The 22,409-nt window shown below is 39.3% G+C and overlaps 1 protein-coding gene across 1 annotated transcript in view; it reads right to left on the bottom strand.

The window, feature by feature from the left end:
- The window catches only part of sorcs3a (sortilin related VPS10 domain containing receptor 3a), a 202,299-nt gene that overhangs the window by 45,067 nt on the left and 134,823 nt on the right, over positions 1–22,409 (bottom strand). The window contains 5 exon segments of the mRNA XM_051070891.1: positions 951–1,130; positions 1,587–1,676; positions 4,311–4,429; positions 5,573–5,637; positions 6,902–6,975. Coding sequence (XP_050926848.1) covers positions 951–1,130; positions 1,587–1,676; positions 4,311–4,429; positions 5,573–5,637; positions 6,902–6,975 — 528 coding nt within the window.

The following is a 22,409-nucleotide window of genomic DNA, read 5'->3' as shown; positions in this document are numbered from 1 at the left end:
GTGTAATGGGGCGGATGTATCAGAGACAGCAGTGTATCATCTAACTCTTGTTTAGGTTCAGATCAAGAGCTGAGCTGTGACCACATGACAAATGCAATTAAAACGCCTTATCATCTCATGCTGCATGTTGAAATGCCTTATCTTACTGCATGGTAACAGGCAGCTGCACACACTCAGACACACATACACCATATACTGTGCAAGGGAAGTAATGGCATTGTTAATTACCGCACCACTGCTACAGCTGCTGGCCAATATTTCGCTACCTTCACTCTCTCAGTCACACCTGCCAGTGTAGGAGTGATAAACTGGATTCACCAGGGAGTGGAGAAGGAGGCAATTCTACTTTCCTGCCATGAATGCTAATGGAAACACATACAATAGCTAGCCGGTAAGCTAACAAGGTCATTACAAGTCCAGAGGTGCATGGCAGTGAGCCCCATTAAGAATCCTCTTTTTACTGTGTATGTCTGCTGTCAGGAAGATGCACAAACACAGGCTACAATGCAAACCTCTCCATACAGGACATGTAATTGTAACACAAACTCTACAGCAAGTCTGTGTATGTGTATGAAAAGCAAACAATACTAACTGATCAACCATAAAGATCAGGATATACCACAGAGTTTAAAAAAAAATTCTGCAGCAGCAAAGTGAATTGAGGCCGGGTCATTGGTATCGATTAACAGCCCTACTGCCTACAGCCTTCAGAGACACTATATGGTCATTTTGTGCAATACATCTGACTTTATTGTGCGATTAACCACAAGCTTTCATAAAACTCCTTTTGCTCCACTGTTTGCGATTTGGTACATGCATGTACCCTGTACTTTATGGCAGATCTTACGAAGCACTGAGAAAGTAATAGTCCCTTTAACTTCCCATGATTCAATCAATGAAAACCTCACTGTATATATTCCCACAGAAGACCAATTTCATCAAGTGCCTACCTCATACAGGTCTAGCATCTGGTTCCCTCCAATGCCTCTAGTGGTCTTTACATTCTCCATGGCCAAGGTGAAGTAGATCCCCTTGGTGTCAGACAGGTAGAGGTTATAGGTGTCGTTCTGGTTCCACTCCTGCACAGCCGCAAAAACCTGCTTCTCATCAGTGCTGACAATGTGTAAATCCTATCAGAGAGTGGCGAGAGATTAAGAGGAGTTATGACTGGAGGTGGAGAGGTGATGGATTAGAACATGCTGACCCTGTGGGACTGGTCATGAGATCAGTGCTGCGTTGTGAATATAAATGGCTGATGACATATGGTGAGTTATAGCTCACTCAGGGACTCACTCTCAATGTGGTACTACTACTGAAAGTATGACATTAAAAGGACAGTACTCCAGCTTTAAGAAAAAAATAAATAATAATAAAAAAAAGCTAGTGACACACTTAATGCACTTTTTCAACCAATCTACATATATTTTCCTGTTGTGATGGCATCTAATTCAAAAGCTTTCAGGAATATGGAAATACTTAATTGATTAATTAAGTCTATGACATTCTGAATTTATTATACAAATTAAGAAAAAAAAATAAAGCAAAAAGTCAATCATACTTGTCAGGCTAATTTTGCTGCAGCTTACCTTAGGCAGGGAATATTTGGGCAGTTTGATCTGTATAAAAGAGTCTCTCTTGTAGGACACATAATAGGTAGCTCGACCTGATGTAGGAACCTACACACATAGCACATAAGGTACAATTAATTATATTCAACATTGCACATACCCTCTATTTTACCCTCTATTATCTGACACTATGGTTTAATATTTCAGCAACATTTGATCTTCACTGTCTTTTAGCACTGCTGTGATGGAGCTCTGCTGCTGACCAAATGCAGAGGAGACCTTGTATCAAGATCTTATGTTTAACCTAATCACCAACACTACATCATATTGTAACAGACTGGGTGACATGTTGGTGTTAATGGCTATGTTATTGTGTTACTGTGCTGAGACTGTGCTACGTTAAGAGAAATAGGACTTTTACTGCAATTACTCCGGGTTGTCAGTGAATGTGTGACTATGCTTAGAGGCTGTGAAGCCTGTCAGTAAATTAGCAGGAGTTGAGTGAGATTTTATCACAGAGGCAGGTTTAAACCAGGCAAGTTTTTCTTGGATTGGTGTTGGCTATAGCCCACAGTAGCCTTTTCTTTTCTTTTTTTTGGACTTGGTCATATATAGCGATCTCCTGGCTTGTATTCAGAGGATGCTGCCCTGCCCAGGTGTCAGTGCACTTGGTGGTTTCAAAGTGGACTTTGGTAAATATCTTGTGGAACAATCAATAGTCTCATTATTCTTTGTCAAGAGAAATCTTTAAGTTGCCTAACCGAGCCTCATCTGCTGTCTACGAAGAAAAAAGTCGTCCTTAATGATCTAGACCCTTTGCAAACACTCCAAGCTGTTAGTTGTTAGCTTATGCTGCAAGAAAACATGGGGATGGTTGGTGTTGAAGAACTGTCATTAGCTCCATGGCTGCAGAGGCCGAGCACATTGTACACATACACACACACATAAAGACACACAGAACAAAGTGAGACTGCAGCTTCATAACCCACTTTCTTTCCTATCAATAACAAAATGAAATACATTTGAGGAAAACCTTCAAATCAAACTTCTGGCTCTCTGCTGAAGAGAAGCAATATCAGTATTAATGTTGTATGACAGGACTGATTCTTTTACTGATCTTGTAAGTGCTCTGAATGGCTCAGAGAGAGAAAACAAGCTCTGAGAGGAAATATAGCGGCCTAGCGGTGAGCACTGCAGAACAGTCCCACATGCAATCGAGTGAAGGAGCAGGAGATCGATGGTGGGGTAACCAGAGGCAGTTTGAACTTTAAGAGGAATTGGTATGATTGATTTTTTTTCCCCATCCCTTTCAGGATCTTTCGTCTGTGACGCATACGTGTTAAAATGTGGAGGTGCTCGAATTGAAGGGGAGGTTTAGGTTGAGTGCTTGTGAGTTTACTTGAAAGACTTCAGGAGAGGTCAAACAGGATTGAAGGATCTTTGGAGAACAACTCTATTTCTTTGTCTAATGTGCTGCCAAGGGCAGTAAGGTTTCCAGAGGAAGGACTTGCCTGTAGGTGGCTCAGGTAAGCGGATTTCTGAAAAATCTGTTCTCTACTGAATAAAACATTTAGTAGGATCAAACAGCTGGAGGAGCACCATTACAACAATAACTACTACTGCAGAAAATAATAGAAGAATTTTGTTAATCATTATCACTATTATTAATATAATGACTTCAATATATTGTTGAAATTTACATTTGATTGCACACTGTAGTTGTACCCCCCCTCCCCCCACTCTTAGCCCAGGTGCTGAAAACACCTTTAACATACATCAAGCACCAGAACAGCTTTTGGAGGTAAATTTAAATAAAATTGGAGTTGTTGTGGACTGCCTGTGTAATTATTCTGACTTTTCGTGTTGACTTTTAAATGTATGAAACCTCATTTGCACAATGTCAAAGTAAATAATATTCACACTGTAGAGGAAATTAAAATACAACCCATAAATTACATCTGTGATTACCATTTCAGATTTTTCTGTCGCACAAATCATGATTAATATGACACGCTGGGCAGTGGCTAGGATGAATATTAAAACTAGTCCTGAGCTCACTGAAAACAAAGTGCAAATATTCAGCTGAGGTTACGACGAAAATTATTTTTTTACATATTTTCTATATGCCAAACAAAATCATTTATTCAGAGATATTATACAGAACTGCTGAAATAGTACTAAAGAAGCACCAATCCAAAAATGGTCTAAAATTAAACCTCTTTGATCAATATTTATTTCTTAACATCTATTATTTTTGTATAAATATATTTTGATTTTTTATTATGAATGATTAATGAAATACCCATGTATAAAGTAAAATTAATATTTAACTCTCTGCTCTGAGCAACTGTCAGCCAAATTTTGCTTCCTTCATGTAGTCTTACTTAAGTTGCACTCATCAAGCTCCATACAAAGCCACAGGCATCGTTTTCCAGTTAACAAGTCTATTTATCAACCCGTTCAGTGACAACTTGAAGCAGGTCATAGGTTATGTTTCTGTTTAGTCTTTCTGCCCCTTAGTGGTCAAAAGTAGCTTAACATAGCTTAAAAAAATCAAGATGGAGCATAATCATATGTCATGAGAACTAACATTATCCTAATAAAATCAATACCCACATTTCATACAAAATAGCTGAGCTAGTTATAGTGACTCTTAAATATATTTTACTCAGGGTTGCTAATACATGCATAGTACAATCCGTCATGTAGTATGTGAGTGGGGCTGACTGTTCAGAGCCTTACCTGTATGAATATATAGTCATCTTGAACCACCAAAGAGCTGATGTCAATGTATCCAGGGAATGGGTAGTTCCTGTTAGCTTCTGTGCACATCTGAGCTTTGCATGTGACATACTGCACATCTGTAACATGGGAAGACATACAGAATGCATGAGAGGTTTATGACTACTAATGTTGTTCTAACAGTGCATCTTAATATACAGAGCTGGATCAGAACCCTGTATGTAACTAATTTTAAACTGAGTGCATATTTGTATGATATATTCAACCTTTCATGTGTCTGCACGTTTGAACTGTCAGCTAATTTAAGAAAATGATTCAACTGCCATTGTGCATTGTAAGTTGCACGTCATATACCAAGTGATGAAGTGAAACATTTTAGAATTTCTGACCATGGATAACTGCACACAGTGAGGCTGGTAAGAGACTGACACGTCGTAAGAACTTATGACGCAGTTGATGCAAGTGAAACGCACAGTTTCAGTGATAACAGTGTTTCCTGATGCCTCCATACAGAACCTTTAACTATTCCCATCAAAGTTACCACAAGTGGACTCAGTTAAGTTCTAGACACTTAAAAAAAAAACTCTAAAGCAAACAGAGAGAACATGATGACGATTCAAATGGAAATTACAGTTTTCAGTTTTTGATTTATAGTAAATTTGAAAAAAATTCTAAATGCACGTTTGCACTTTGACATCATAGGTTATTTAGTGTAAATTATTGGGCAAAAATAGCAAATTTATCAATTTACAATTAAATCTACAACAGAATAAAGTTTGCAAAGAGTGAGGGGGTCTGGATACTTTCTGAAGTCACTGTATGTAGGGTTATATTCTCCCCATCTATTCAGTCTGACATTTTCTCTGACTAATTTTCCTCTCTTTGTAGCACCTGATTTATTCCTATCGCACAAACAAGCATCTCTGCTTGTCAATCATTCTGTGGTTATATGAGAAAAAAGAAATGCTTATATCTCAGTGCTACTACTCTAACATCACAGGCTGGCATAAACAGTTTCACCTATGTCACCTATGGAAGACCTTGGTGGTACTGCCATTCAGAGTTATGGAGCTGACATTCAGCGAGTGAAAGGGAAGAGAAGAAAGGCCATATTAATCAAGAATCATGCAGTGGGTTTATTGGTGGGGCAATTCAGTGCTGTTTCCCTGGGGACGCCTTCTGTACTCCAGGAGGAATTCATTCCTATAGAGACTTGTTCATTACTCCTCTTTGATGTGTATGTGTGTGTAGGAGACACTCACTTCCATCTGGTGTGTGAGCCTCCATGTGGACCAGATCTGGCTCCTTGTCTAGGCCCAAGACAGACCTTGAGGAGAATGACAGACCGTGAGAGAATACATACACATAATGACAATGAATATGGGAAAGGGATGTAGAGGGGAAAAAAGACCAAAGAGCTGCCACTGAATAGGGATAGAAGAAGAGGAACGAAAAAAAGAGAGAAGAGTCTAGTTGTCTTGAACATAATAAGGAGAACACAGGAATCTTTCCACCATATTCTAAATGCCATATTATACCAAGGACACCCAGAGCAACTCAAAGCTAGTTATCTTCAAGCAAAACACAGCAATACAAAGAAATACAAATACAGCCTCCTGATCATTGACTGGGTGGTGCAGGGTCACTACACTCCTCCAGTATATCTTGCAGGAAAATCTTGCTCTCTTGCTCCTTTCACTGATTGTGGATTATGCTAGATGGACACAGCTTTTCCATTGTGGCAATATTTCATATCCCTTGGAGGCTGATGAAGCCATTGTCTAAATGCAGCCAACTGGATGTCTGCCTAGCTATTGCTAGAGGCCCATCCAGTGTCTAGATGTCCTTGAAGGGGCTTTGGCGGTGAAGGGCAAAGCCAGCGATGGATTGTGCACATTATTTAGGATTATACTGCGATGGTACGGAGGTAGCCCCAGATTTATGCAAGTTATGGTGGATATAGCCAACAGCAACCCCAGGCACACCCCTGTCACCTCAAAGAGGGAGAGAGGAGCAATGACCTGGAGTAGATCCGGTCCTACGTTTGTGATGAGTGTGCATTTTCAGATTGTAGGTACACTGCAGGGGGAGTGAGCAGAAGACGTGACAGGATAAGAAGCGACAAAGATGTCCTGGATCCATTATTAGTCATAGCTCCTCATACTGTATGTATACTTCTGTATCTGCATGTATGCAGAAGTAGAGAACCGCCACCCTCTCCTTCTACTGCTGATGTAAAAGTAATAATCTCGTGTTTATGTGCAATATGACTGATATAAGCAGGGTGTCTGTGAGAAATGAAGTGGAATGCAACATGCCCTCAGACGCTGAATGTTAAGTGTGTTCTGAAGGAGGAGATTAATCTCTGCCTGATTGTATCAGGGGTAGAAAATGTGCAGAATTTTAGGCAGCATCACCAGTCAGTCACACACCTTGTCATAAGCCATCAATATCACTTGCTCAGTCGCGTAGAACACGAGGAGCAGTTTCTGAGTAAACAAAACTTTAGGGAAGAGGAATGGAGCAGATTTATAAAAAAAAACATTTTAAAAAGAAGAAGAAAAAACAAAGTTAAGAAAAGGCTAACTCACCAGTAGAACCTGTTCGGTGTGACATGTTCGTGGATGAGCTGCCATTTTCGTCCAAAGTCCACGGAGCTGTATAACTGCAGAGGTATCAAGAGGGGGGGGGGGCAGTACTGTTAGAAAGATCAATGCATGTTTCTACACTGGTACAGTTTCTAATTAGGGTGGCTGATTTAAAGGTTTGAACAGTGACAAGTGAGCTCAGGGCACGGCTGGATAATTCCAGGGTTGAGACTAGTCTGAGGATATAAAGAATTATCAGGAGATACTGTAAGCTGACATAGTGCTGAACTGCTATCATCATTACTGACTGGACGTTCAAACTAAGGTATTATCACAAAATATAGGCATCTCTATTCAACTCTCCTGTTACAAATGGCAGCTACTGATTTAGATGAAGCGCTTTATGAGATAATAAAACTACATGACATTAATGTGAAGACTTATAGCGTGATCAGTAAATAATTCCGTTTTATTCAAAGGGTTTTAGGCTGCTGTTGTAAAAACAACTGTTGGACACAAAGCTGTTTATTCAAAACTAAGGTCCTGCAGAAGGAGCTTCCATTAATGCAAGGAATGATATATAGCTCAGCTGACGTGAAGGTGTACAACATGGAGCCAGTGGCCCAATTTCAATGTACTAATTAAATTTTCTGGTGGTCGGGCAAACAATTAATAACCCTGGTGCATTTCCTAAGACTGTATTGATTGATGTTGTAGAAACAGCACCCTTATATCTTGCTGTGTCTGTGCATTGTTATTTTCTTGCAGTGCAGTGAGTCAGTGGCCCCAGTTGAGCTCTATGCTAATGTTCCTACTTGTTGCCTTTTATCACAGCAAATCTGACACTTACTCTGATAAAAGGATACACATTTGTCACTTGCTGCAAATTTATTTGTCAGCTCCGCAAGGGAAAATCTATCTATGTCAGCAGGTGTGTTTTCCATTTAAAAATTACATTAGCAATGTTTTCAAAACATGTACAGCAATTGTGCCAAAGATAAGCCGATTGTAGCAATAACCTGCCTTTAATTTGAAGTTGGTGTGATTCTTGTGATTTCACATATGGATGTGAAACACTATCTTATGATTTTTTCATAATTTAACCTACACTTAAAGGCCATGTGTCTGTGTGGACTGCATGATGATGATAAACAATGGCACAGACCAGAGCATTCATCTTAGTGTGCTCCAGTGTGGTTAAGGCACGGAGGAAGTATTATCTGGGAGCAAACATTTGTCTAAACCTTTATGTAGTTGAGCAGAGTGTAATATACAGTACCCATAGGCATCTATTCTACCGAAAATTTGATTTCTGATTCTTCCAACCTCAGTAAAGAAAGGTTCCCCACTGGAGCCTTTGGCTTGGTGTAACAGGGCAGCAGGCAGGGTCCCTCATCACTTTGGACAGTGACATATGACGCCAGCGGGGCAGGCTCAGCCTCTCCTCTCTCCATTCATCAGTTCAATGACATCTTAAATTTTAAAGCTTCTGAGCTGTCACAAAGTAAGCTTCATAGTTTCCCACTCACTTCGATAAATCACAAACGTGGCTGGCCAGTTGCCACGCCACCAATGGAGCTGATGATAGCCAAGGGAGCCAACAAAGGACGGCAGCTTAAATAGTGATGGAGGAATTGCAGAGAGCATGTTTGTCAAGCTCATCTATTCATGCTGATGATGGGTTTAGAAACATTTGGGTTGCTCTGACTTGTGCATGCAGGTATTCTTTGTAATTCAGATGACAGTACTGTAAAATGCAGTATCTAGCCTTGTTAGAAGATGGTAAAATCCAAGCCAGACTAATGTAAGGTGACATTAATTTCATAAACAAGATCTATGGCAGAAAATATTTGTTGATAGCATTTTTTCCCATTGTGAAATAGACTAAAAGTAAATATAAATAAATAAATAAAAAGTAACCTTTCAAAATGTTAACTATGACTAAACAATGATATACAAAGACATACAAATTAACTAATTACTGTTTTATTCAAAGACCTGTGTGATCACCTTTGTAATACCCTTGTGATAAAACTATAACTGCTTCCACCCAAAATCCCTTCGTCAGCAGTCGATTTAGCTGTGGTGGCCCTGTGGTTTAGGGGTAGATGCCTATAATGAACTGCAACAACTTGATTTGTGGTATTTGTTGTGTCTCTCACTCCCTCATTTACTGTCATTCATTGTCTATCTAAATTCTATACAGTAGATATACTAAAAAGCAGCATCTTATATTTGATTTATTTGATGTCTCTACCAGTAATGTTAGCAATAATTCCTTATACTGTTTCTAAAATTCTTGAAAGAAAAAAGAGAAGTAACTGACAGTTTGACTTGGGACAAACCATTTAAACATGCAGGCCAGTCCACTGACATTTATAAAATGATAAACTAACGTTAGTATTTCTACCATATTATTAATGGTATTGTTAACATTACTTTGAGTTGTTTTTTTCCTGTTTGTATGCTATCAATAAGAATCAATGCAGAATGAATGTAGGCTGTCTAACTCTCCACCCTGATGTTAGGTAATGGAATATTGTTGGTTTATCTGTTTGTCTTAGGATAAAACCAGAATATCCAGCCAAAACATTTTGATTGCCCTCTGGTGGCTCTGGTGGCAGGGTGGCTAGGTCATGAGCCCCGCCCTCTCCACATTGGCAGATGGATTATACAATAAATTAAAAATCAAGGTACATGCCAAATACATTTTTCTCATAATTGTTTCTGTCACGTTAGGTTGTTCTTACCATGCAGATGTGCTCTATTCTCAAGTTTTAGTTTTTCTGATTTGGTTTCAGTTTTCTGGTGCTATAAAAAGGGTGCGTGACATCATTATTGACAGCTGTTGACTATCGATTGTTCAGACCAGTGTATGTGTGGAACTTTGATACCGTGACTCTGCTCCCCAATCACTACTGTGCAGACTTGCACAGAATGGGGCTTCTGAATGTAGTGGTCACAGGTAGCTGCACTTATTTCACGTGACCAAGAAAGACAGTGAGAGACCACGCTAACCTTACAACAGTCAAGAGCTACTCCCCTAATATGGTAAGAGGACAACGTTTGGTGCCAGCTGTAGCCTCAGAATCCTAAAAAGGCAGCAAAATGAAATACAATACCGAACAGAGAGAGAAAAATGTCACTGATAGAAAAAAAAATAGATTAAAATGTTTTCAGCAAAGTGACTAATATACATTTTTGTGAAAACACTGAAACTAAATCTAGGCTGTAATAGAGGCAACATACACCAACATACTATGTTTGAATTGAATTTCTTAAACAGTTGGCAAAATAACCAAAAAATGCATGCAGATACACTACCACAACCTGAATATAATAACAGAAACATCCAAGGGTCGAAGAGGCCATTTTCCAGTGTGAATAAGCTTCCTTATCTCAGGAATAATTCATGTTAATCAACATACAGGGAAACACTGAAACACTGTTTACACATGAGGTGTGTCAAAGCCAAAAGCAATGACTCACTCTGTGGTTTAGATCAGAGTTAAGGTCTTCGAGGACCACGTCTCACAAGAAATTCATTCCAGGCAGCGTTGGTTTTATCGCATTTAGCCGACAAACACTTTAAATTATGCTACAGGCATACAGACAAAATAAGCAGGTTTTGTTTCACTACTCTTAGGCATAGGAGTTATGCAGGGATATTGGATTTCGGTTTATACATACAGGGAATATATCTTAAGGTTTATTTGTTGGTCTACATTTGTTTTTCCTCTTGTAGCCTTAACTTGTGCTTTACAGGAAGTAAGTCTACACAGGGAAGTAAATCAAACACAGATGGAACCTAAATGAGAAATGAATTGATTCGAACTCCGGTCTCTCACAGGAGAGTTTATACATCAACCATTGAAAGATGAATATCATGAAGTCTTTTCATGACTGTTTTTTCTCTTCTTCCTCTTTCAGAGGTGTGAGGGAAATGCTTGAGGGAAATTATTGCATTTGCTGTTGCTATCCAGCTATTTAAAGCCTGGTATAAGTGCACTTTTGCTCAAGATGAAATATGAATCAGAATAAAAGATACATGACTGCTCTAAAGTGGCCACCTATCCTGGAAATCAGTTAGAAAAGAAGTGTTAGTGGTGGTGCAGAGACATGTCCCCTGTGGACAGAATGACATGGGTTTTCAATGGTCCAGGGAAGCCCATGTTGCTCCCACACACACACACACACACACACACACCACAGAACAGCTGACCCTGCTGCTGGTTTTCTGCTGCAAAGTAGCACAAGCTGTTTGTTAGCTGTGCTGCAACCAAATCCACTGATTGTCACAGACAGAGCTACCTAAGATCATAATCATGGCTTTCCTTAACTCTCACTGTGCCTGCAATGAAAAAGAGAGGAGTAAGAGAGACAGAGACAAACCATTATTCTCACAGCAGATGATAGAATGTGTTGGACCTGTGCAACCAATTAGTGAGAGGAGTCCTGTGCGGGACTGTGTTTTTGAATCAGCCGGTTCCTGCAGGATGTCCAACCATTACCAGATGCACCATGTTACTCCTCCTGCTCCCCCTCCCGAGATTCTGATCACTTATGCCTGCAACAGTGTTTTCTATTGACAGTCTGTCTGCTCCATTCTGCAATGAAAATAAGACATTATGGATTTTGCTTGAGGCAGTGGCAAGGAAAAATGGATAAAAATATTAGGGATCATGCCCTTGTTCTTTTGCAACACACACAACGAGATGGTGAAACGTCATATAAAAAGCATATTTTCTCGCTGGCCTCCAGTGGTTTCAAGCACAGGGTTTGATTTACCCAGTCTCTGAGTTTCCTGGAAATTCTCTGGAATTTCATCAGTGTTCCACACAGCAAAAAAGTATACAGCAACAATTGTTTCAAGAGACAATCTACCTGTAGATAATACATAGACCTCACTATCAGCAGTTTTCACAGAGACTAGGGATGTACATGAATAATCGATTAGTCGACACGGTAAACATAGTCAACATCTATTTTTAAGAATCAACTAATTTTATTTGACTAATTTTGGGTGGAGGTGGGAGGAAAGATGTGGAGCTAATGTTAATGGTTCTTGTTTCTGCCGAGTGCTTCTTCTCTGCTGCATCTTGGAGGGGGGGTGGGGTGTTTTAGAAGTTGTTTAGTAGTTTCACATTCAAAATCTGTTTAATAAGGGTCTGCAGGCTGTTAACCGAGCTGCCGCCAATGTTAGCTCATGTTGTTTCTAGATGCTCAGCTTGTTTTTAGGTTAGGATTCCTTCAGTGTTCATTGTTGTGGAGGTTTTTACTTGGAGCTGAATTATCCACAGTGGCCTTATTGAATAAAGCAGTTTCATATTTAAAAAAATTAATGTTTCTACGATGTAGACAAGGGACGTTGAGAGCGGCTGTTTGCTCAGTTTGTTTCTCTGATAACTGAAGATCCAGATGTCTGATGACAAAAATCCTCATATGGTTTAAGATTAAAGTAATAACATTATATAAAGTGACAGTGAACGTGACTTGAAACATGTTGAAAGTAGTCTGCTGAAAATGTTTTAATATCCGGCCGTTCGGTCGACAGCTGGCACTGGATGGAAAACACTGGATTTATTGTACCTAAAGACTCATGTGACAGCAAACAACAGGAACAAATAACAAATAGCTTTGGTGACTTAAATGATTTCAGATGATATGCAGCTACAGCTCTGTAAAAGAATCTGATGGAAACCAAGAAAGTAGCAATGACAGCTGATGCATGGACAGCTCTCACGTCAGATTTTTTTTGGTCACTGTCACCTGCTGTTACATCGACGGTGACTGGAAAACTCCAGGTTCAGGTTCTGTGCTTTAGACTCTCAGCACAGATGAGACACACTGCTGAGAACTAGTCTGAGCTCAGATCAGTACACCACAGTGCAAAAACATGACTCTACATAACAACATATTATTATTTTGGTTTGGGTCGAGGGCACGTGTTAATGATGACGTCACGATTAATTGACTAATCGACTTAAATTGGCTTTATTAATCGACTTCAAAAAGTAATCAAAATGCCCATCCCTAGCAGAGAATATTTCTTTGTAGTTCCAGTAAAAAAACTGCACTTTGTTGAGGCAAAAATCTCAAAGAGGTCTAAAAATTTAAACAAACTGTTCTGTTAGACAACACTTGATGTAAGTGAAAAAATACAGAAAATCCCCTCCACACCCAACAAGAAACTGGCTAACATGTACATGATGTCCAATGGAGTAATGAAACCAAATTAAATGATGATTCTATCTGATTATCAGGCATGGTGAACAAACCTTTAGCATTAAAAAGAAATGTATGCACAGACTAGAATGAGAGAGACAGCCAGAACAGAAACTTGATGATTATTTGTATTATAATCTACTGGGAGATAATGTGTTGGGCCTAAAAATAACATTCCATTCCACACTCATCTTACCATGATATTACTGACCATCCGCTCCTACTAGCATTACACTCTGGCCTCATTCACAGTTTGCAAAATGAGTCAACAGAACATTATTTAGCACTGTGCTGAAAAATGAAATACAAGGCCTAGAAAAGGAGGGTGATACACTCAAGAGAACTTCCTCTGACTGAAAGACATTTTCTACAATCTGCCTTTGCTTCAAATTTGTTCCAGTTTTATCATGGCTTTCACCCTGATGTTGGGATAATGTGTGTAAACTTGAATAACATCTTTGCTACAACACACTGCAGTAACAGAAAGGAAAGCATAAGTTTTCTGCCTTTTTTCGTTTGCACAGTTCCTTCTGCAGCATTGCAGCGGCAACATTCTGCCACCCAGAAAAGCTTTGTGCATTAACATCAAAGCACAAACACCAACTACCAACTCATAAAAGTTCTGAGAAAAGAATCAAAACTCAGAAGTTATGGAAATGATAACTGCCGCATTATAGGCCCTGTGTCCCACACAATTACTATAAGTCACTTTTATAACTCCTAATTACGTCTCCCATAAATTCTTGATGCATCTATGTACAGTGCTCTAAATCAAGCAGCTTCTGTTGGCATCGCCTTGGCATATCCCATATGCGAGAGAAGAGGAGGACTGGTTTTATACCCCACAATTTATGGAGCCTGCAAAATACACAACAGTAGGGACGATCCTATGGAGGGAGGTATGGGAAAGGGTTATGCAAATGAACTGTCTGGACTGTTCTGAGTGAGAAGCTATAAGGAGTACGGAGCATGATAGTCTCCCTGCTTGCCACTGTATCCTTAAAAAACAAACAAACAAACAAAAAAACAATCAAACAAACAAACAAAAAACCAGTGCCTTCTAGAACATTATTGGTCGTACAAAAAAACATGACATTTGACGATGTCACCTTGGATAGAAAATTGGATGAGTTTTTTTTTTTCTGTTTTCTGGCATTTTATAGACAAAACTATCAATCTCATCAGGAAAATAATCAGCAGATAATTAAAAAGTTGAATTAATTGGAGCCCAAATTAAAGACCATATTAAAGTAATCTAAAAGGAGCATTGAGGCAAAGATTCTCACCAGTTTATTCTCCAGAGGCTCAACCTGCTGCACAGTTGTGTGTTTCAACAAATGGCAATGTTTGATTATTGGGGAGAAGGCAGTGACAGATAAGTTCAGATGGCAAGTTCCTGAAGCTCTCTCATCCATTGCAAGCCAATTAAATTTTTTGACAAAATAATCTTAACTCAAGGTCTACTAAATAGCTTTTTCCAGTGCTTTCAACCAAAACTTATGGTTTTTATCAGTATATATGTGGAGAACATTGTGGACCTAGCCAAGTCAAGAAGGGAATCGCTGGAAAAAGCTTATTTCTATTATTTTCTATTGAGTCATCCATGAATATCCACGCGCCATTTACACCTCAATTCTAAGACATTCATGTATTATATGCTATATAAGTATGGACATTCATGTACTCTGATCATACATTGAAGATATGAAATCTTTAAGCAGATCAATGAGATTATTATGCTTATAGCACAGTTACTGACCTCACAGTGTTATGTTATTAAACTGATACTGTATGCTGATGTAGCATAGGCCATTAACATGCATAATGCATAATTTTTTCTACAGCTAATCATAAATGGTCCGTATGTTATCATAACAAGTAAAAAGCATACTGCAGCATGAACTCTGTGTGGTTTCCAACTACTTGTTGCGGGTACACTCTCAATAAATTAAAATATTATCCTGTATGATTATCAGTGTCAAACACTAATGTGTGCCTAGTCAAGTCTAACAAATGGATTCCCTCTGGCTTTCTGCTTACTTTCACACAGCACCACCTCTTCTGGGTTCCCTCAGTGATTCCTTGTTATGCTATCTTGTTGCCTTATAGCTACATAACAAATGATAGCAGGCAGCACACCTGCCTGGCAGTCACACAGGTACCGCATGTACTCTCAGATGACAGTGAGATGTGTACTTCAGTTCTTTATTCTGTTCAGCTGACCAAGCACTGTAACAGCATGTGCTTGGAAAAATCAGCCACCTATATCTATCACACTGGTTGTTAAATTCCCACAATACTTTTAATTTTAGCCTGCCATCTACAGTGTAGGTCAACATATGCAAAAGACCAGTGCCTCACAAACTGTATATAATATAAAGTATCTCTCTTCAATTATGGCCTTCAGGCAATCATTTTTCTCCACTTAGCAATAATTACACTGTAGCTATAGCTAAGCCCATATGCATGTAGCAAGTGAACTGTCTGTATTGTCCTGATCATGTGTTTCAAATTAAAGTCCATTAAAAGTACCCTGGGAGGGTGGGCCCACTGTAGCCTGATGGAGTGCAGCAGAGCTGTCGCAGCTTTGGACAAGAGAGCTGAGCACTAAAGATACCTGCCATCTGGAGAGTCATTGAGTTGAGAAATGCACTGCAGCAGCTGAGCAGCCTTTTTGGCCCAAGCTCAACGTCATCTTTCAGACAGGGGCAGGAAGGAGCTGGAAGTGGATCTGTTCAAATAGACCCACCGTGATAGGGCACTGCTTTAGTTTGTGAAAGGAATTAGGAACTGCCATTTTGAATTAATGGTTATCACTTGTGTGACTGATTATAATGTATTTATTAATTTGCATGTTTTGTACTACTATGGCATACAGATCTGCTCTATAAATGTCTGTTCTTTTGAAAAATCACTGCCACAACAGGAGGAATTCATATTTTATAGTTAATAGTCAGGTAACAGGCACGAAAAGCCACAAAATGAGCCCCAGACTTTGAACTGCAGCCCACATTAGTTTTCTAGAAAACATCTCCCTCTCCTCACACAAGCACTGACGCATGTCTTGTGTTGCACCTTGGCTTACTGAACAAGCTACTAAACAAACATCCACTCATGGAAAAGTGCATTTCTAATGCCAGTCTGCAGGCTGGGTAGCTAATTATCTTGTAGCTTGCAGCTATAGCTCATGGAACAGTGTAAAACCTGATCAATGTCAGCCTCAGTTGGTTTAAATGCTATCGTGGGTTAGTCTTTATTCACTAGTACCAATGCTAACAGCCCATTCTTAGCATATGAGCTACAGTTACTGGCAGAAGCTGGTTACATTGTATCTCTATGTCCATACCATCACTTACACTGGCTCATCCCAGAGTTTGTTTGTTTCTTTCTTTCAAAAAAATGTGATTAATTTGTTATTTCAGTTGGGCCATGAGAGAAAATCAAATGGGTCACCTCAAACACAGTGAGACTATTTTTGCTGAATCCCAGCAGTCCCATATGGGTGACTAACATTAGAGAAACAGAGGTGTACAACTTATAGTATAGAGTAAGTTCAATCAGTAGAAAGTGATGCTACTTGAAAAAACTAATGTCTATTATAATACACTATGACAAGCAAACTGATTTACTGTGTATGGCGAAATAACATCCATTTAGAGTTTGTATATGACACATAACAGAGGTTTAAATGGAGAATCATATTTAGCAGGCAAAAAGGTGTCCGTTGAAGATTAAAATGACAGAGAACGATCCTGAAAGCAAAGCACTCAGGGATGTAGACTCACTACTCCCTATTAAATAAGGTTTGAATTAAAAGAGCTTATCTAAAGAGGACTCTTCAATACCAAAATCTAGAGCCACAGACAACAATATCACCCATATTAGGAATGTTACAAAATGGAAAATGCAAATTCTTTTTATGGAGCTGATGCAAATGAAAAAGAATGAAAGAAAGAAGAAAAAAAGTAATCCTGAATAATGCCTTCTCCCTCTTTCCCTGAATACTTTATTGAGTCTGATGTCCCCATTGCATTTCTGAGAACGTTTAGCCAGGATACGATTCAGCTAGAAATAATTAACAGCATAAATTTGCATCATTAGTGTGGATTAAGTCAAACAATGTTTGCATATTGAAGGACTGAAGGGACTGTGCGGCTCTATCGGAGAGGCGGTTATGCTAGTTCCTTTCTCATTTTAGGTGGGCTGTTCGCTTCCCATGGGAGAACATAGTGGAGAATATTCCTACAACTATGCAGACACATTATTTTAGTTATGTTTTGGTCTGCAAGGCAAAAGTGTTTGAGCACGTGTGTTTGTGTACGCTAGCGTGTATGTGTGTGAGAACAGTGATGGAAAAGAACAGCAGTTACAGGCAGCAGCATCGTGTGTTTTAGTTGTCCCCTGAGCCTCTTCCAGTCACAACCGTAGGAGCTAAAGTAACACGCCTGCTTTCCTTCACAGAGCTTTTTCCCATTTCCCAAGTCTACTCTGCTGACTGCCAACTGTTGCTCCAAAACCTAAGACCCTGACAGACTTGGACAGCTTATCCAGATGTGCCTGCACCTGTTTTCATATATCCGTGCAAAGAATTCACAGGAAGAAATTGAAAAGAAATAGAAAAGAAAAGTTTTGTTGCCCCTGAAATATTTTCTCTCCGTTGCCATTGTAACATTAATTAGCATCTTATCATTACCTCAATTTCTGTGTGGTTTCAGGTTTATAGTATTCTTCTCAGTAATTTTGAAGCCACAGGGCTTCTCTCCCAACATGAATTCACACTTTACTCTTGGCGGCCAAATCTCAGCCCCCTTTTTTTTTAACCAACCAAGCCCCACTGTTGTTGACATTTTCGTTTACTTTCTGAGTTCTCACAGCTGTAGTGTGCATACGGTAGCTGGGTCCAGGCTAGCACTGTTGCATTCAATGGCACACTACTGGGGCCTGTACTATGAAGCAACTTCAACATACCTAGGACATAACTTGATTATCTGGCTTCACTAAGCAACAGCCAACAGCTGCAATCATGCTAAGTGGTCACACAATGGTGGTTATTGACTTGAAAAGTCAACCCAGGTTTTCCCAAACTAGCCACAAGTGTGTTCCAATAAAAGTGGCAGTATTTACAGCATACGTGACCAATTACAAACAAGGACTTGTAGCTACTAGCAATACAGTGGCATATTTTACAAATGAAGAGCAAACTACGATATTAGACCAATACGAAGAAATTAAACACATAATCTAGGCTAGAAGCAATACAGTTTCGGTTGCCAAATGGAAGAATAATTACACACTGGAAACATATGGCTCAAGAGGCTGACATGGATAAGTCATTCCCTCCAACGAAAATCTTATCTGTCATATAAAAAATTTGTGGGAAAGGCGGTTCCAGAACACTCTTGCCCTCCTCACCATCTGCACACTGAGCTTTTCACACATTTTCCAAGAGAACTGATTGGTCATTAGGCACTTATCTTCAACATAACCTGCTCTGGAGCAGTGAGAAGTGAACCACCATTGTAACCCTACAAACCAGGGTTAAACCTGAAGTTACCTCACTATCCCCATATCCTGCTATCACCGGGAAGATGACTCTGTCACACAGGAAGAGGTCTGAATCCAAGTTAAAGAAACAGTAGAATAAAAAGAATAAAATCTTAAGATTGACAACTAACATGCATCTTTGCCATTTACAGTTCTAGGTAACAAAGGCATCATTTAGGAGCAATATATAGAACACATTGCTGAAAAAACAAAAAAAACAAAACATATTTTGACCTTCCTCTGGTGGTCTGAGTTGTAACTTATTTAGATCAATGTTGGCATGTAATATTAAAGAATCACTTTGTGGTTTCACAGACATGAACAGATGTACACTTGAACCCTAATCCTGCCAAGGTGATAGCTCTCCAACTGAAGCCTCCTGGTAAGACTTCATAACTTCTTCAGGGAACATGTGCCAGCAACAACATTACCTCAACTGAAAATGACTCTGTCAACTTAACTCAGTCATCACCATTAGTCAAGCAGAAGAGTAATTCAGCCCATCCCCATTACACATAAGACAACAATATGGCACGAGGATGTCATTAGGTACAGGAGGGGAAAAAGGTGATGAAGAGCTCACTGAAATGAGATTGGATTTAAACAAGTGCTGCCGCTGTCCTGGGGGCCTTACATGGATGCTCTTTGAGCGGATAGGTGGAGGCTGCATAATGATGAGACACTTAGTTTCCCTACTGTTCAGATTTATGGGCTCCAAGGCCTGTTACGATCATTAGGGGGATTGTGAAAGGAAAAGGGAAATGGGGTTGAGACTATATGGGCTTGGGAGGAGGTGGAATTGCATAGAGGTTTTTTTCTGGTAACACAGCACTTTTGAACCATAAATCTTTGATCCTCTCCTCCCTATTTGTGCAATGGCATTTTATAATGGAAGACTCCCTATAATTTCACACTCCAATTAGTAAATTACTAATGTTGTCCTAAAATGCAAGTCTTGAGGTGGTAATAACCAAACAGGTCACACCCTGAGGGAACCTGGTTAACTAAAGAAAAAATATATCACACAAGATTATTAAAAATTGTTATTATTTTTTTTTTTTTTTTTTGTGTTTAAGGTTTGTCAAACACCCCCAGATGAACTATAGCACCAGTGAAAAAAGAGGACATGAAAGGAAAAATACCCATCCAAACAACAATCTAATGATTGTTTTGTATATTTGCATAATGCCTGCAAGTAGACAATAAGAAACTTTAGTCAAGAAGCTGGTTCTCTGGCACAGGCTATACAAACATCAGCAAAATTACCACTGCTAAAACTGAATGAACAGGACTCATTAGGCATTGGGAACATGCTGAATAATTCATACCACATAATCACACAAGTCAACAGAAACGTTTGGTTTTATGTTACCTGCTGTGAAGAGATCTGATACTGTTGTCCTGATGACTCTTAGTGCTTTGAGATCAGGTCAGTTTTGCCAAACCAAATCAAGGACTGCACATATAATTTTGTTGACCATTGCCATGCTAAAGCACCAAAAGGACGAAAATATTCTGGCATGTATAAACAGGGATGTAGTGATGTGTAATCACAGGTATATAGCATATATCTACAGCTGGGAAGACAGATTTACCATATACCTAAATATAGTCCCATCAGTGCATTACAGTCTTCCATGTAATCTATGTTTACTGACCTTTGTACTATGACTTTAGTGTTTCCATCCAGGCAACATGGGAGAATGTCAGTGAAATTAATTTAAAACATCAACACTAAAAGTAGGCTACTTCAGGAATGTACTTCAGATGGGGGTACATGTAGAAGTCACAGTATACTCCCCTGGCAAAACACCACTACATATAACATGTACCAGCTCAGATAAAAAGCAGCAGGCAAATAAATTGATCTTCATTTTGTTTTGCTTGTGTATACTTAGTTCAGAGTAAATCCAGTGTTCCAGCTACTCTCCTGAGCTGTGAATGCAAGAAAACCCATAATGCCTTCCAGGGGGTTCCCAACAGCACTAAGAACACAAATGGATTCAAAGTAAAGCACTTATTTTTATAAATTCTACCTGTCTTCTATCATGCAGAGCTGGCTTACAAGAGTGACAAGAGCTTTCCAGTCAAGTTTTGGTAAATGATGTTTCTTGCCCCCTTGCTGCCCTTTATTTCCATACACTGACAGGTTCACTCTCATGTTGCCCTGACTAAAATAAATGTCATAATTGCCTGTAGCCCAGAAACACACACCTTAACTCCTCACAGTGAGAGAACAGACATGGATCCAGCCGCCAGTCGCCGCAGGGACAAGAGGAGTGAATGATATAAATTGTCACTTCAGCCCCCACAGAACAGAAATATTCAAACCATTAAAATATTTTCCCTTACCCCTGTTAAAGTGATAAAAGGAAATGGATTTGATCCAGAGAAGTGATTTTAACCTAGCATGTCATGTCAGGGCTTGGTTCGGCTGCATCAGTGGGGCTGACAATGAGGGAATACACCACAGGCGTGTTTGAAAACTGATAAACAAGCCAACAAACAGATCAACTGATAACCATTCATCTGTTGCTGTGCCAACAGAGGATGTCAGCGAAGCCTCTATAGCAGATAGAAATGAGTTATTTAATAAGAATTCAAGCATGATCCATCAATCTTCATTTGCTCTCATTTACTGGTTCATTTCCTTCCCTCTGTTCCTAAGCCCTTACCTTCCTTTCTACCTCACATACACATAGGCTACCTGCTAACAGCCCCCCTCACCTTCAGCCTCTTTTCTCTATCCCCAGCCCCTGACAAATACGTTTCTCTTCCATGAAAAGCTAAAAGTGGACTGACAGGCTCACGCAGCTTGAAGAGAGCAGTGGCCATGTAAGTGACATGTAAAGGTTACCACGGATGTTGAAATATCAAAGGCTCCTCCTTCAGCCAGTGAATTCTAAACACCTTCAGAGGACACAGAGGGTTTACCAAGGGCAAGGAAACTAGCCTCTTCCTCTAAACCTTCATTCCTGAGGGAAGAGTACATTTCTCATCTGATCTTTGGATGTAATGAAGAAATCCCATTTTGGAATGCTATAGAGAATACTGGACTTCCAAACGATTACTCCAATCTAAATACTCACAGTTCTTCACAACTGTTTAACTGCTTTGTATTGGATATCACAATATTTTATTCAACTAGACTGACAAAACTAAAGTTCTCATTATCAGGCCCAAGAATTCTACAAATTACATTCTCCTGCATGTTGCATGTCCACTCGCCCCCTCTGTTAAACCACATCTCACCCTCATCTTAAGTTTAAGTACAAACTGGTACAATATTTTTTAATCTAAGAAACATTAAAAAAAATCAATCAAACTATTATCAACTTATAACTTATAAAAAATCATTTATGCCATCATATTTTCAGTATCCCATAACCATATAATAACCTGTAACAAGCAACCTAGTTGAATGAGCCAGTTTTTTTTTTTTTTTTTTTTTTTTTTTTACAGTCCGTAGATTTCTACACTCCTGAATATCATGTTGTCTTTAGGGCATCATTACTCCACAATGGTTTGAGCTAGAGACATGTGATTTTTTTCCTCCTACACAAGAGAATCATCGCTTTCCAACAAGTTTCCCCATTTGTCCATCCAAGGTCAAGAGCCAAACTCACTGTCAAGATACGGTCACCCTGCCCCATACCATAACCCTACATCTTCCCTTCTCTTGTTCTAGTTTTAAAACTAGATTTTGACACAGGGCCTCTCTACAATACAGGGCCACAATATT

Source organism: Lates calcarifer, linkage group LG5 (assembly GCF_001640805.2).
Source record: "Lates calcarifer isolate ASB-BC8 linkage group LG5, TLL_Latcal_v3, whole genome shotgun sequence".
Classification (NCBI taxonomy): domain Eukaryota; kingdom Metazoa; phylum Chordata; class Actinopteri; family Centropomidae; genus Lates; species Lates calcarifer.
The sequence above is the reverse complement of the archived record's forward strand: the minus strand, read 5'-3'. Positions and strand labels throughout refer to the sequence as shown.